Source organism: Ambystoma mexicanum, chromosome 6p, assembly GCF_040938575.1.
Source record: "Ambystoma mexicanum isolate Mex_15411 chromosome 6p, UKY_AmexF1_1, whole genome shotgun sequence".
Taxonomy (NCBI): Eukaryota; Metazoa; Chordata; class Amphibia; order Caudata; family Ambystomatidae; genus Ambystoma; species Ambystoma mexicanum.
The window spans coordinates 384,522,455-384,538,565 of NC_090935.1; the positions used below are offsets into that span (position 1 = coordinate 384,522,455).

Sequence of the window (16,111 nt, forward strand, 5' to 3'; positions counted from 1 at the left end):
CACGGTCCATGCCCAGAGTCCTCAAAAGGGTGGGCTGATCACCATTTTCTCTGTGGAGTAAGTTGAAAACTTTTGCTTCACGCAATCAAAGCACCTTTGTGTGAATAGATTGGCACAATGTGCAGTCCTTCGCCTCCTGGCCTTCACCAAGTCAGTAAAAGTATAGGTGGTGCAGGTCGGAAACATACATCATGCACCCCTAATCAATGCAGGGTTTGAATCCTGAAGACCTTGGCAGAGTCAGATTGCAACCAATTTGAGAGATGTACAAACCAAAATTTGGGAAAAGAATATGAATTAAGAACAACATTGCTAGAGTGAGCAGAGGGCATGGAAAAAAGACCTGAGGCCACAAGGCACAGTCGCTCTACATATACTGGCCCCAACGCCATGTCCGGCACATAGAAGCGTTGGGTGGAGCATGTGCGGAGCCATACTGCACCCGCTGGCAGCTAAAAATATTCTGAAGAGCAGCATCAGAGAAAGATATCATAGATGAGGAATCAGTAGGAACAAGTAGTACAGTAGAAACATAGCCTAGTATTACTCTTAGTGTACACAAAGATTAATATTTAAAACAGTTGTCTAATGAGAAGGGCTTGACCACTCCTGGAAACAAGAGTGGCTTAGTGCATGGACTAATGAATGGATTATTAGGACTCCAAGGAAAGTGTTTTACATGGTGCTAGTTGTGTATATGTTGGCGCAGGGCCTAGCAGTAGCAATGGCCCTTTTAATATTGAAACCATACAAGGCACAAGGGATTTTGAAGTGAGGGCGTCTCAATCCTCTATTGCTGCTTCTGATGCTGACACTACATATGATTTATGAAAGAAGAAGCCGAGGGTCAAGCAAATGAAAAAAAAATATATAATCGAAATGATGCAGTGAGGTAAGATTGAGAAAGAAAAGGACAGAGCTTTCCAAATGGAATTAGACAGGCAGTATAGACCTACAGAGTCTACCAGAGGGTCTGCGATTGGTTCTGGGTCCCCTTCTCACCCACAATTTCCTAAGGATCTGTGGAATGTTTATTATGAGAAAAGGTTTTTTGAGCATGGTTGTGAAGAGGTATATGAGGCTGACAAAATTGCTTGGCTTCTCAGCAGACACCCCCAAAATGGCTGCAAGTGCTATTATGGAGACGTTGAGGCCCAAGAGAAAAGATTCCAGACTATCAGCTGAGAAGTTACACCAGAGGCAAGAATAAAAATGGACTTGTTGGCTGGCTATTGAGCATAAAGGTGTACATCCAGGAAGCCGTCCAACAAGTCCTATTCTTTATAGATCAGCCTCCATTGTAAAATTTTAATGCTCACAAAATGGTATTTTTCAACCACTAAACAATGAATACGGTTAGTACACATTTAAATAATGTTCTCCAAGGATGTTATCTACAAAAGACTGCTTTGCTAAATAGGTTGAATATTGCCTGTCAACAAGTTGAAAATCCATGGTACACTTAAATAGCAGTTCTAGCTTCAAAATTTCCCTTAGACCAGCCTATCCACCTCTACTTAAGATAATGTTCAGATTTTGGTAGCCCCAATAGCTGAATATATGAAACTCATGCCAGTCGTACCCTGTATGGTGATGTTGCACAATGTGTGCATGTTTGGGATACATAACGTAAAACCTTAGCTTGGAAGCAATGGAGCGCTGTATATAGAAGAGGTGTCCACAGTGCTACAAGTAAGGATTCAGGAGTAGCAGAGGACCCAGGATGTATAGGGGAGTAGACGAAGGGGGTAGAGATCCACAGGGGAAGAATTATGAATCAGAGAAGAGATCAGTAATGTGAAAGTACTAGCAATTTTAGTGGAACAAAATAATTAGGTTTATAAAGTGTTGCAACAAATGTCAAGAGGGTAGGTAGACAGCATTTTTGAAAAAACATCACTTTGAGAGATCTCTATACAGATTATGAGTAATTAACTATTTGAAGTACATGGTAGCAGCAGTGCATTTATTATTTTTCCCAAATAAAAAAGTTAAGAATATAAGGGACTTACCTCCTCAGACTCAAGTAGAAACTCCGCAAATTGGCATCCAACAACTGTAAGCTGTTTGGACATGGAGTAATCAAGCTCAAGATTGCCGTATAATTTGCTGCTGGGCTTGTAAAAATACAGCAATCGACGCACAAACCTAATGAAGAGTAACAAGGATAAATTACTTAAAGTTGGAGATGGTTAGTCTAACCCACAAATCAAAAGAACAAATTACTTGCCCCTGGTAATGTTCTTTCTGATGGATGTTCCTCCAAAGGATTCTTCATTTTAGATCTATTCTCCTGCCTTGCAGCACTCTCGGAAACATTACCCCCAGCTGGGGGCACCGCCAGTGCGGTCGGTTGTCAAGGATTCTCAAGTCGTTGACTTCGGGACCGGATGGACTGAAGTTGGTACACTTGGGGGATGATTCATGGAATTTGTGTGCTGGAAAACCGGGATTTGTGCACCATTCTGCCCGCAAATACCTGTTTAGCAAATGGCAGGCAGAATGGCACACAAATCCCTGTTCTTCTGCGCACAAATTCCATGAATCAGCCCCATAGTGCGCGCGATGCCACTTGACCTCAATTGTCATTTTTTCCCCTTGCACAGCTGCGCTAGGGATTAGAGACAAAGAGTGAACGCTTAAGCGTTAAAGGGAAGAGTCATCGTAGAATCATAGGAAGAAGCTCCTTAACGGCAGAGTAGGCTTGGAGGGCAATGAGGAATCTGTGGGAGGAACATTCATCGGAAAGAACACACCAAGGGTATGTCATTTGTTATAATGGATTGTGTCCTCCCATGGATGCCACACCCCTAGTAGCACACGCCCTCAAGCCTTCAGGTATTTGCGTGTGTATGGGTGACCACGTCCCTGCCATACAGATATCCTTTACAGGTACTCCTCTGTAAAGAGACAGTAACTGCCGCACACCTAGTGGTGGAGTGTGCCCTGAAGCCTTCAGGAATATGCCACTATCCATGTTGAAATGATTTGCTTTTCTTATTCCTTTGCCTGTTTTAGGACCAATATAACCAATTAACAGTTGATCTCCCAGTCTGAATTGGTTTGTCCTGGAGATTTAAATACTCAGAGCCCTCTTGGGGTCAAGCCTATGCAGCTTTTCTTTCTCCTTAGATGGATGAGGTGGTGGATAGAACCATGGCAAAGAAATTGACTGACAAGTGAAACACCAATACGAACTTCAGGAAGAAATGAAGAACATAATCTAAGAGCCACCTTGTCTTTGGTAAAGACTGTAAAAGGTGGTTTACAAGACAGAGCCTGTAATTCATTCCCTCTTTGAGAAGGCTGTTTTCCATGAAAGAAGTCTCAGAGGACACAAATGCTACACATCAAATGGAGAAGCCATAAGAAAAGTTAACACTGGGTTCAGGTTCCATGCCGGCCCCACGAAGGTGGTGTAGGTAAATTGTTAATCTGGGCTTTTAAAAATGTAACCGACAAAGGGATTGTGAAATACGACTCTTGTTCTGACGTGCACTTAAAAATGCATGATGCCGACATCTTGAGAGCCAAACGTACCCACAAAGAACTAAAAATCAATGGAGGGCCGATCCAACTATACCAAGACTTAGCGTTAGTCATCCTACATAAGAGGAAGCTTATGCAACCGATCACAAAAGTACTACAAGCCAAACAAATTGCATATAGATGGACATTCCCCTTTGGACTAACCTTCTCCTGGAAAGAGAAACAAAGGAGGATCAGTACATGCGAGGAAAGCCTCTCATTATTACACATTTAGGGAGAACAAAGCCAAACCGAAACTAGCCCACAAAATAGCACACCCAGCAGCCAAAACAACCAATGGGAATGGTCATCCGAAAGGAAAAGGAGGACTAAGAGAAAAGAAACCGGCAGGCCCCTTCAAATATCACGAGCGAGACACCGTGAAGAAGACACTAAATAAAGAAGCAACTGGAAGAGAACCTGAGGAAACTCCTGACCACAGCAGGTGGGCTACTTCAAAATAGCCCAAAACAAGACACTAAAAGACAGAAGCAACAAAGAAGCAACAAACATATCCCATACAATAATGGCAGATACACTGATCGGCTCATTAAATGTACAAGGGCTGAACTCAACAGGCTCAAGAAGATGCCTGCAAAGGTAGCGATCCTGCAAGAAACCCACCTCTTGAAAGCAGATGAAAAAAGGAGGCGCACCAAGGCATTTCCACAACAATACTTCGCCTCCAGCGGCTCAAAATCAAAAGGGGTCGCAATACTGCTGGCTAAAGAATTGAACTTTTGAAAACAACAAATGATAGCGATACCGAAGGGAGATACCTGGGAATGAAGGGAACGATTAAAGGGAAGACCTACACAATCCTGGCGATATATGCACCTAACGAAAGACAAGATCGATACATCACAGACCTCCTACTGAAATTAGGGAGCTGGTGTGAAGGCCAGACAATCATAGGAGGGGATTTAAAATTGCGTAATCTACCCTAGCCTCGACAAAACCCTGCACTCTACAGCAGCCGACCAGAGAAACAGACCGGCGTTAGGAAAAGTTCTTCAGAGAGCTAGAAGTAATCGAGACGTGGCACTTCTTCCAAGGAAACACGAGAGAATACACTCACTATTCTGCAGTACACAGAGGGTACTCCAGGATAGACATGATCCTGGTCTCAGCAACACTAATCCCCCAAATGACAAAGGTGGAAATCAGGGCACAATACATTACAGACCATGCCCTAGTACTAGTGAGCCTGGAAATCGATGCACACAAAAAGCAAACAATCCCCGCCGTGGAGACTCTACAAACTGATCCTGCGCGATATGGCGCTCAGAGCACACATGGAATAAACTATAAACGCTTATTTTAGAGAGAACGACAACTGCGAGGTTGACTGGAAAACAGTCTGGGATGCGGGGAAGGGCGTAATCAGGGGAGAATTCATGGCCCAAGCAGCGGTATACTGTAGGGAGAGAGCTATACTAACCCGGAAGATGGAACTAGCTCTAAAAGATGCAGAGAAAAACCACAAGTCCAGACAAATGCAGAAATCGTGGCGAGAGCTAAAGAAAGTCCGTGCACACTACTGATACGGTAGCGCAGATGTTGCTGAACACTAAGCAATCCTATTCTGTCCACGGAGGAAAGGCGAATACATTCTTAGCGGCCAAATTAAACAAACAGAAAACCCGGAATTATATAGTTGCCCTAAGAAATGAAAAAGGGGATGTGATCAAAAAAGAGGAAGAAAAACTGGAGATAACGGTCCGATTCCACGAAAAACTCCTACAGGGAGAAAACCTAAATGCGACGGACCAAAAATCCTATCTACTGACTACTCATCTACCCCAAATCTCGGACAAGGACATAGAAATCAAGGGGAGACAATTCAAAGCCCAAGAAATCAACGAAGCTATCTCTTCATTGCCAAGGAACAAAGCCCCAGGCCCAGACGGCTTTGGAAATGCGTACTACAAAAGATTTAGATCGCAACTACTGGGCCCCCTCACCCGACTCTTCAACACAATCAGAGACACCAGATCAATCTCCCCAGATTTGGCAAGATCATCAACAAAACTGATGCTTAAACCAAACATGGATCCCACAGAATGCTCAAGTTACCACCCAATAGCACTCCTAAACACGGATGCAAAACTATATGCAAAGATATTAGCGAATAGGCTATCGCAGGTCCTCCCAGACATCATTCACGAGGATCAAGCAGGGTTCGTCAGGGGAAGACACACCCAAGATAACATCAGAAGAGCCATATATGTAATCGGATGGGCGAGACGCACAAATCAGAAATTCGCGATAGCGGCCCACAACGCTACACGCGCTTTCGACAGCCTGGACTGGGAATACCTGCAGATGGTCCTGGAGAAATTCGGGTGCAGGACACAAATCCTGGCAAACTTTCAACGCCCATCTACAACATTCCAGATAAACGGCCGCAACTCAAAACAAATGGAAATACGGAGAGGTACGCGCCAGGGCTGCCCCCTATCCCCACTAATATTACCCCGATATAAAAGGAGTGCAAATCAAGGAGACCCCGCATAAAATAGCATTATATGCTGATGATGTGATGCTCTATATAGGAGACACTACGAATACATTACCGCGAGCCGTAGCGACAGTGTAAACCCGGATATAGTGGCAAATTCTTCCAATCAACTACAATAAATCGAAAGCACTGAGCATAACGGAGGACAAAAATACAATAAACAGCATGAAGCAGAGATTCCCCCTGAAATGGGAGAAAAACACCCTAGAATACTTGGGAGTTCACCTGGCAAAGAAATTTGAGGACCTATACAGGATAAACATCTCTTTGGAAACAATTAAAAGCGGACCTGCTGAGATGGGATAACCAGGAACTATCGTGGTTTGCCAGAATAGCAGCACCCTTCTCCCCGCCTACCATACATGACCAGCTCAATACCTGCTGAGTTCCCACCACAGTTAATCAGAGAACTTCAAAACGCAGTATATAGCTTCATATGGGCGAAAAAGAGACCCAGAATACAGAGACGCATACTGACCCATCCCCCACTCCTGTGAGGCCTTGGGGTCCCAGATCTGGGCAGATACATCATGGCAGCACACTCGGCCCCGATACTCCAATGGGCTCAACCAGCCGACTCCAAGGGATGGAGAGGCATCGAACAAGCATCCACACAGATCCTGATAACAGCGCTCCTGGCACTGAACCACAAGGCCCGCGAAGCAGAAGGAAAATTACTAGGAGCCACTAAAACAGCCCTGAGAAACTGGGACAGAGCCATGAAAATGAAAAAGATCAAACGAGGGTTGGGCCCACTATCCCCAATAGCACATAACATCAACTTCACCCCAGGCCTGAAGAGGAGATTTTGGGAGGGATGGAAGGGCACAGGCACCCTGACACTGCAGGACATGTACCAAAATGTTAACCCAATCCCTTTCTTAGAATGCAAAAAGAAATTCGATCTGGGGGAAAACGAAAGGTTCAGATACATGCAAGTACGACATTGGATCTCCCACCCGTCAGTAAAAAGGGCGGGAACAAGAGCCCCAGAATGTTTAGAACTAACAATGCAAGAGGGGGAACCAAAGAGGGAGATATCAAGAATCTACAGACTGCTCGATGGGGCACAACCAACGGACAACCTAATATATAAAGAGAACTGGGAAAAAGATGTAGGAGAGTCGATAACAGAAAGAGTGGGACCAGATATGGACAAGAGCCCACAGATCCTCCAAATGTACAGCAATTAAAGAAGCTGCATATACATTATCCTACAGATGGTATATGTCCCCCCCCACAGATTACACAAAATAAACCCAGAGTATCCCCCAAACTGCTGGAGACAATGTGGAGGGAGAGGGGATCTATTTCACATGTGGCGGTCATGCCCCAAGGCAATCTCCTTTCGGAAGGAGATACTGGGCCACATCAAAGACATTACGGGCAGAGACTTACCGCTCTCACCTAAGGTGATCCTGTTGGGAGCAGAGGCAGAGGGTTCGTACGCATCGGGACACATGGCTACCCTAATAACACACTATCAGCAACACGAATGACATTGGCACAACGGGGAAAAACACTAGAGGGCCCGATGACACCATGGTGGTGGGTGAAAATATGGGGAGTAATGGCAATGGAGAAGGTAACGGCCATTAGAACAGACACATACCAGAGATACCCGGCCATATAGTCCCCTTTTAGAGACTTTGCCGGAGACACGGGAGCCCATTTCTATAAACCACGGACCCTCAGAAATATATTGATCATCTAACAACCCAGAACAGGGAGAGAGAGAGAGAGAGAGAGAGAGAGAGAGACAGCACGACGAGAAAACCAGAAGGAAGCAGTACAGGACTTAAGGACCCAGCAGGGATGGCCATGGTGGGGTGGGGGTTTGGAGGAGGGAAGACCTAGGGGGGCAAAATGAAACAAAGGGAAAACCCCGGAGATACAGGACAATACACGTCAGAGCAACAGGAGTAAATAGGACTATGTTGTAAGAACTATTATGCTGCACTTACTAGGTTTGGAATACGGTATCTCCGAAGGGAAAATAAATCTGTTTAAAAAGGGTATAATGGAAATAATGGAAAAGAAAAGGGGGGAGAAGTAATGGTTTAATTGTTATACTCAAGAACTTACGTAAGAAAGAAATGAACTCTGACTATAAGAAGAATGCTTAGGATGCTACACTGGTTTCTTAAGCATGCCTGTAACCTATGCTCTTGAGAAGAAAATAGAAAAAGTTTATTAAAAAAAAATGCATGACGCCTCTAATAGCCCTTGATGGTGGCGAACTGAAGACCTGTCTTGCTAGATGAAGCAGAAAAGACAACACCCTTGAGATGGTGTATAAAAAGGGATCAACATGCTGTGCCCTACACTAGTTGGAAAACATTCACCAACGGCTGCAGTATGGATCCTTAGTTGCTGGCCTTCTGGCAACACCTCCATCTCATTTTCTGTAAGGTCCCAATACCTATACCATAGCCTTTCAGAAGACAGTTGTGCAGGTTGAGCGTGGTCCCCCTCTATTGAGAGAGAAGATGTGGCCCTCGGGAAGGTCTGGCCTCCGGGGAAGAAAATGTGGCGTACAGATGCCCATATCCAGAGGGCCTGGTTACCACGTCATCCTGGAGCAGTCCGGGGAAATCAGGATCATGGTTACGCTGTACCACTTCAACCTCTGCATCACTTGAGGAATTAAGGGAACTGGTAGAAATGCATAGAGGAGCTGGAAATTCCAGTCCATCACAAATAGTTCCCCCAGTGCCTCCTATCGCGGGAAATTCCCTGGAGCAGAAAAGCACACTCTTCCGGTTGAAACTGGACACAAACAGAGCCACTTGGGGGTGGGAGGATTCCCCAAGGGGCAAAGATCTGTAAAAACTTCCCAGCACAGCTTTCACTCATGAGACCCTGAACGCTGCCTGCTCTTCTTCCCTGGCAAGGTGAATTGCAGACAGAGAGATCACCCTCTGTAATTCCCTGACCAGAGATACATTGTCATGATCAGGACAATGTTCCCCTTTAGGGAGGGCAAAGAGGTCATCCGAGTCAATCTCATCACCCTCAGGTCCAACAAGTTTATGTAAAGTTGTGTCTCTGCCAGCGGACACAACCCACCAACCATCAGCTCATTCCGCTGAATGCTCCAGCCTTACACAAACTCGCCCGATACGATAGTCGCCTCTGGCCATGGTTGCCAAAACTGTTCTCCCGCCATCACGTTCTCCCTGCGAGTCCACCACAGGAGATCCTAAGCGTCTCTGCTCGGTACTTGAATGAAGTCCATTATACTGCCAGAAAACTGTGCCCATTGAGATTAAAGAGCAATCTCAAATTGGGCCTCTGAAACAGGAAGATGAAGGACTGAACAAGTTACTTACCTGTAACGCCTGTTCACCAGCATGGATCTGGAAAAGATTCACACGCTCATGAATATTCCCCGTCCTTCACACTCAGAGAAGTGGAAGGACAAGGAGGACCTGTCCCTCCAGAAGCATTTCAGCATCACACCTGCGATAATATGGAGAGAAGCACACCAAATATTTTGGGATGTGGAAAAGGGGTCTAATTCCGATTAGGATAAAGGTGGTGAGGAGGAAAGAGGAGCACACATGCAGTGTGGAAGTTTTGGTTGGGCTGAGGGAGCCCATTTGAGCAAGGACATGTTCAGATTATCAGGCGATTTTCTAGAAAACAAAATGCGTCGCGCGAAACAGAGTGAAAGAGGGAAATGAGAGAGGGGTAGGGAGGGGAAAATATAAGAAAACCTTTGAAAAGAGGAGGTGGAATTTATTGTGGGTGTCTGAGGGCAGGAAGGACTATCTGATTTACCGCAAGAATAAAGAACACATGGTATTCCGCAAGAAATTCCTGGGGGATATTACCATAGAAATAAGAGGGGTGAAGTAAAAAAAAAAAAGGTTATCTTGCACAAATTGCATAAGAGGATTATGCACGTTTAAAATAACATGTATATTAAATCTATGGTGGAAAATGCACCATTTAAAAAAAAGCATAGTGTTGGCAGGTGTCCGGTCGGTTATGGATAGCAAAACATACACTTGTCTAGGGGGCGGCTCCCAGGGTGATTCTATTATGGCTAACAAGGCATGGAACCATGCATTTCCTTAGATTCACCTGGAGAGCATTGGCAGCATGATGGGTCCCCAAAGTCGAAGGTTGCAACACCACAGAGGCTGCTGCTGGAGGGTCAGCTGAATAAGGTGCTTGTTGTGCCATTGATACTGGAGCTGGTGGTGTAGCGCTGGAAGTGGATGGGGTACTTGGTATTCAATGTGCCGCCTGTGGCCCATGTGCCATCCTTTACTGCTGTTGGCGGTCCTTTTAGTGTGGCTCATTTACTTTGTCAAAGTGAACTCGGATAAGTATTGAATGATCGGTGATGTGCCCAGGCTCTTAAACATTATGGTGGGTGGCCCCCGTGGTTGCACTTTTAGGCAGAAGATGCACTGGGCCGATTTCACCTATTTAGGTACTGGCTCTCAAGCACCAGGAAATACCTCCAGCTGCCCTCAGCCTTCAGAGATCTTGTAGCCTTCCTCAGCAGTGGTGAGGCAGAGGGGACCCAGACAAATGTACCTTTTACTCCATCAAAGTCACCTGCTTGTCTCTGCATGATGGAGAAGTTAGGACATGGGAGAAAAAAATGAACAGGAAAAATAAACACCACAAGGACAAAACTACAAAAAACCACAAAAAATAATTGATAGAACAGACAAAACCAGTGAGAGATTATGAGGAATAAAAGAGGATAACTAGAGGATGGGTAGATGCTCTTCTGTGCGGGTAGTGTGACTAAGTAAGAATGGCAATGGGTAAGGCGCATGCAGTTTTCAGGAATGTTCCTGAATTTTGTTGGGAACAAAGGGAAGCCAATGAGTGGGCAGGATTTGATGTCCGCGCAAAGCGAGTATTTTCACCAAGGTTTGCTGCAGTGGGAATCCCATGTGAATTTGTAATCAGGGGGCAATATGTGAGGACGTCTGAAGGCACGCCTGTGTTCCTGCGCAAACGGGATGATACAGGAAAAAGTGCTTACAAAGAACAGTTATTGTTTTGCATAATCATGCCAGAAATATTTGCTTATGGGTCAATGGGTAGGAATTGTAATTGTGAATGTTTCAAAATGTTTATAATCATGTACTGCTGCAGGAATTTCATGAGAAAAAACGCACAACAATTGCAGTCGAAGTGGCAGCTAATAGGATGTCGAGTTTGCAGGTGTGCCTCTGTTCATGCAAATACAGGGCAAATATGGCTAAAAAAAAGGTAGAGCCAAAATATATTTTTTTAATCTTAACTAATAAAGTCCCGCCATCCCCTCTACGATATGGCCTAAACTGGAAGGTTTTCTGTGGCGATCCATGCTTAACGTACCAAGTCAACATCAATTGCAGCTATTAGTTGAGAACTGGGTCTCCTCTCTCTATCAGCTATGAAAGAACAGAACAGCATTCAGCTTTTTAGAAAGATCTTGATGCCGGACAGCCCGCGAGTTTACCAAGTGATTGCCAAAGAGGCCTCGAAAGGCACATGTAGCATCCTGAATTCTTGTCTGGAAAAGAAAAAAGCTCAGCTAAATGATTATAGCATGCTCAGAAGAAGTCCTTATCTCCAGTCCTCAGAGAGTAACAAAGATAATGGAGGACCAAGATTCGATTATTACCTTAGATCAAGTATCCAGTAACAAACTCTTGAACCATCGTTCCTCAAACTTCTCGAAAAAGAAAAGACGATTCAAGAAATTTACAGATAACATTTTAAGAGAAATATTTTTGAGAGCACGCCTCAACCTCCTTTTGACCCGTGAAATCCTTGAAATAAGGTCACTGTCAACTACAAAAGAATGTAGACTCTGCTCTGGAAATAATCAATCAGAAACTAAGACACCTGTTGATGTCGTGCCCAGCCACACGAGGGGTCAGGAAAGCATACCTTTCACTTTTGTTTTCAGATTGCTGCCTCCGAGAAGAAGAGATGTGGTGGGCGCGTCTTATCTCAGGCGAAAATAACAAATGGACCATTGCTGAGGCAAAGATTTTAAAACTTGCAATGGAAAAATTGCAAACTTAGAATTTAAGAATGAGAATAAGAAACGTGAAAACCGCTGCGGTTTTAATGAACCTAATCAGTCCTTGTAAAAGCCTGAATAGGCTATCCATAAGTGTAATAAAAAAATATAACAATGTCACAAATGTTCATGTGTCTGTTAGGATGGTTTTTCAGAGTCACTGCCTACGGTAGGACTTGGAAAAGCCAACTTAGGGTTATATTAATGTTATTCACAATTCCAGTTGAGCAAAGTAACTCTCTTAAGTAGCGTTGAGCAAGCAGCAAGGCTGAACTAATTAGGAAGGGGGAACTGTTGTTTAGTACATGTAACACTTAGCAAACTTGACCAGGAAAAGACCCACAAAGTCAAGTTATGCAAATAACGATAATTTGAAAAAGAAGCCGTCATGAAAAGCACCCGTCTACAATTATTGGTAGGCTGTAAGACAAAAAGGGGTAAGGTTGATCAGCTGACGATGGGAAAGGAAAATGTGAAACCTATGGTGTGGATAGGTGCAGTTCAGAACATACCTGGTTTGTAAGTACCAATCTGGTTTCTATGGGTTTTGCATAAGAAAACTAGGAGTATGTTATCCCTAGGGAAGAGCCCAAGATCTGGTGGACTACAGTGCTTTGGGTCTGGTTAGCCACTGAGTTGGGAGTGTAAGAAAGGGCTAACAAGGAGAGCTTAGTCGTGGCTTGGTTGGTGTTGATGTGCTAATGGCGAGGCCTATGGTGTCCTTCTGTAGGGGGTTTTTGTGTGCAGTGGTAGGAGATCTTAGAGGGCACTTGGTTAGTCAGGGGAAGGCGGGAAACTTTTACAAGGCAAAACAACTCACACTCCTACCCCAGGCCATTTGCTGACAGGTCCCGTTTCTCTAGCTCCCATGACTAGGTCTCTGTCTCAAATAGTTACATTATACATCATGAGGAACAAAACAAGCATCAGTGAGTTGGCAGATGAAAGGAATGAGCGGTGTGGAAACTCAGACATTACCATAACCTGCTAAGGCTTATGGGAGCAATAAGTTAAGGTTCAGGGTAAAGGCAGTTTAAAGTTTGAGAACCACTGACTCATTTGTTATGTTAAAAGTATTTATGTAAGCGCACGTACACCCGAAGGCATCTTGGCGCTGAGGAAAAAGGTGAAGCAAGGATCTTGTAGGGCCACTAAAAAAATCAGAGTTTTCAATCTACGCCGAAAGGCCAGATGATCAGAGATATCTCGCAAGGAGATAGGAAGGCGATTCCATGCTTCAGCAGCGGCAACAGAGAAGGCACGGCCACCCCTACGGGCTAACCTGAACCGAGGAACAGTCAGCCGACGGGCGGCGAGAAATCAGAGGGTGCGAGTAGGTTGATAGGGAATAAATTTGCTTTGCAAATTCAAGGGAGGCGGTGGGGTTTGTTAGTATATTGTGTCGGTTGTATGTTGTTCCTTCAAGAAAATTAAAAAAAAAAATGTGCTTTGCAAATATTCTGCCCCTTTCCATAAAAGGCTCGGTGGACCATGCACATAGATAGACTTGAACAGGATCCGTTGGGTAACAGGAAGCCAAAGGAGTTGTCTCAGTATAGGTGTTATATGAGCTCCAAAAGGAGGATGAATAATGGAGCGAAACAGCGGCATTCTGGAGTAGCTGCAAGAGCCCGATGAGATAACTGTGTTGGGCCCGGTATAATGAGTTGCAGTAGTCCAGATGTTAAGGACCAAAGCTCGAACTACAGGTGCCTGACTGGCCGTAGGAAAGAAGGGAAGGACTTTCTGAAGGACCCTAAATTTTAAGTGGCCCTATTTACAAACTGCTCCCACCTGTTCATCCATTGTAAGGGTGGCTGAGAAACATACTCCCAGATTCCTAACGGATAGCACCGGTATCGGGAGGAGACCTAATGAGGAGGGCCAAAAGTCATCCGTCCAAAACATTTGAGGGGTAGCTGTACCCACAATCAGAACTTCGGTTTTGGAACCATTTAATTTAAGCCAGTTAATCGTCATCCAGATACCCAGCTCTTCCACGTACATTTTTAGCCTCTTTGCTGTTTCTGGTTTAGTAAGGTCCAAACGGACCAATATCTGGGTGTAATCCGCGTAAGAGTAAAAGCGAAACCCATGAGATTCAATCAGAAACAGTAAGCATCTTATGTGGATATTGACCAAGATGGAGGAAAGTACCGATCCCTGAGGAACACCACAGGATAGAGCGACTGGGCAGAGCAGAACAGAGGAAGCAACACTGATTGCGAGCGACCGGTCAGTAAAGTTGTGAACCATTCCAGAACCTGGCCAGAGATTCCCGCTTCAAAGAGGCGGGAGAACAGAAGTGCGTGATTGACGGTATCGAATGCAGCTGACAGATCTAAAAGCAGGACTGCTCCGACACCGCCCTGGTCAACAAGACACATAAGGTCATCCATCACCGAGTTAAGCACAGATGCAGTACCTCTGCCCGGCCGAAAGCCTGATTGGAATACATCAAGGAACTGAGTGGATTCCAAGAACGTAGAAAGCAGAGGGGATACCAGCACCTCCAAAACCTTCATCAGAAAGGGCAGGAGGGAAATCGGCTGATAGTTAGCCAGCACTTTAGGATCCAAAGAAGGCTTCTTAAGCAAGGGAATTACCAATGTATGTTCAAGGGAATCCGGAATGGTTCCTGTAGTAAATGAATCATTGACAGCTGACGTAATATGATCAATCAGGTCAGTAGATATTTCTTGTAGGAGAACCAGTGGTATAGCATCTGTAGGAGATGCAGATTTAAGTTTGTGGATCACAGATAAGACTTCAGTATTGGAAAAAAGGGGGGAAGGACTACCAACGCCTTTAGCAGGAGGAGGCTTCACAAAAGCTGGGGCAGACATAATGGCTGCAGCCTCAGTCTTAATACTGTCTCGGATAGTAGTTATTTTAGAGAGAAAGGTTGAGGAGATGGAATCGCACAGCTCTTGGGAGGGTGGAACAATGTGTTGAGGTACTTTAGGTGTAGAGAGGGACTGTACCAAGTTAAATAACGCCTTAGGTTTGTTAATGGCCTCTTCCACCGTGAGGCAAAATATGCTTTTCACCTTCCTTAGTATGCTGGTTAACAGGCTGGGAGCTATTGCAAACCTTACTCTAACATTTTGAGGTGCTATGCTCAGGAGTATGCTGTGAATTTTGTCCATCGAGGGCAGGGTACTTCATGACAGGGCAAGGTGTTTGCCAGGCATTCCTTAGAGGATTGGTTGGTGCAAAGGCCAGAATAACTTGTTATTTCAGTTAGCAAGTATTTTCGCGAATGTGGGCTGCGGTGGGAATCCCGTGTGAATTTGTAATCAGGCGGCAATATGTGATGACATTTTAAGGCACGCCTGTGTTCCTGCGGAAATGGGGTAATACAGGAAAGAAGTGCTTACAAAGAACAGTTTTTGCATAATCATGCCAGGTGTTTTTGTTTATGGGTCCCGAGCCCTACCCTGTCGCACCCCTTGAAAGCAAGGTAAGCCATTGGTAGGGTAAGTGGCCAATCCAGAGAGGGAGAGGGATATATAAGAGGGAGCTACGGAGTTGTTTGGTGCGGGCTGCAGTTGGGTGTGGACCAGCGGCAGATGTCCAAGAGACCAGAGGGGGCAAGTGTGACTGGAGTGCGCAGGCTACTGTTAAGGAGGAGGTCTGTAGAGTGTTTGTGTGAGAGAGAAAGGAGTATAAGCAGTAGAAGGGGAAGAGTAGTGGAGGAGTGGCGGTAGAATTAGTGGTGGAGGTAGTAGTGGTTGGGAGTAGAGTAGGTACGTGGTGGCTGTAGCCAGCACAGAACATTAGTGGTAGAGGGGGAGTTAGTAGTAGAGGGTGAGCAGGGCACCATATCCCTCGGTGTCTAGAATAGTGAGAGAGGGATTCAGAGCAACATATCCCTGAGTCACTGGGAAGTTAGTGCAGAGAGGTAGTGGTAGCAGCGGAGTGGGAAAAGTAGTCGTGTTAGTAGCGGGAGCAACAACAGAGTGGGAAAATAGGAGTTAGTATTATAAAAATAGGAGGTGGAGTGAGAGGAAGGAGGG

The 16,111-nt window shown here is 45.0% G+C and overlaps 1 protein-coding gene across 2 annotated transcripts in view; it reads right to left on the reverse strand.

Annotated features, from left to right (window-relative positions):
• Window positions 1-16,111, reverse strand: part of RICTOR (RPTOR independent companion of MTOR complex 2) — a 1,615,046-nt gene that overhangs the window by 777,564 nt on the left and 821,371 nt on the right. For both annotated transcript variants that reach the window (XM_069627164.1, XM_069627163.1), the window contains exon 20: window positions 2,013-2,148. In XM_069627164.1, the coding sequence (XP_069483265.1) occupies window positions 2,013-2,148 (136 nt within the window). The remainder of the gene's footprint in view (window positions 1-2,012; window positions 2,149-16,111) is intronic.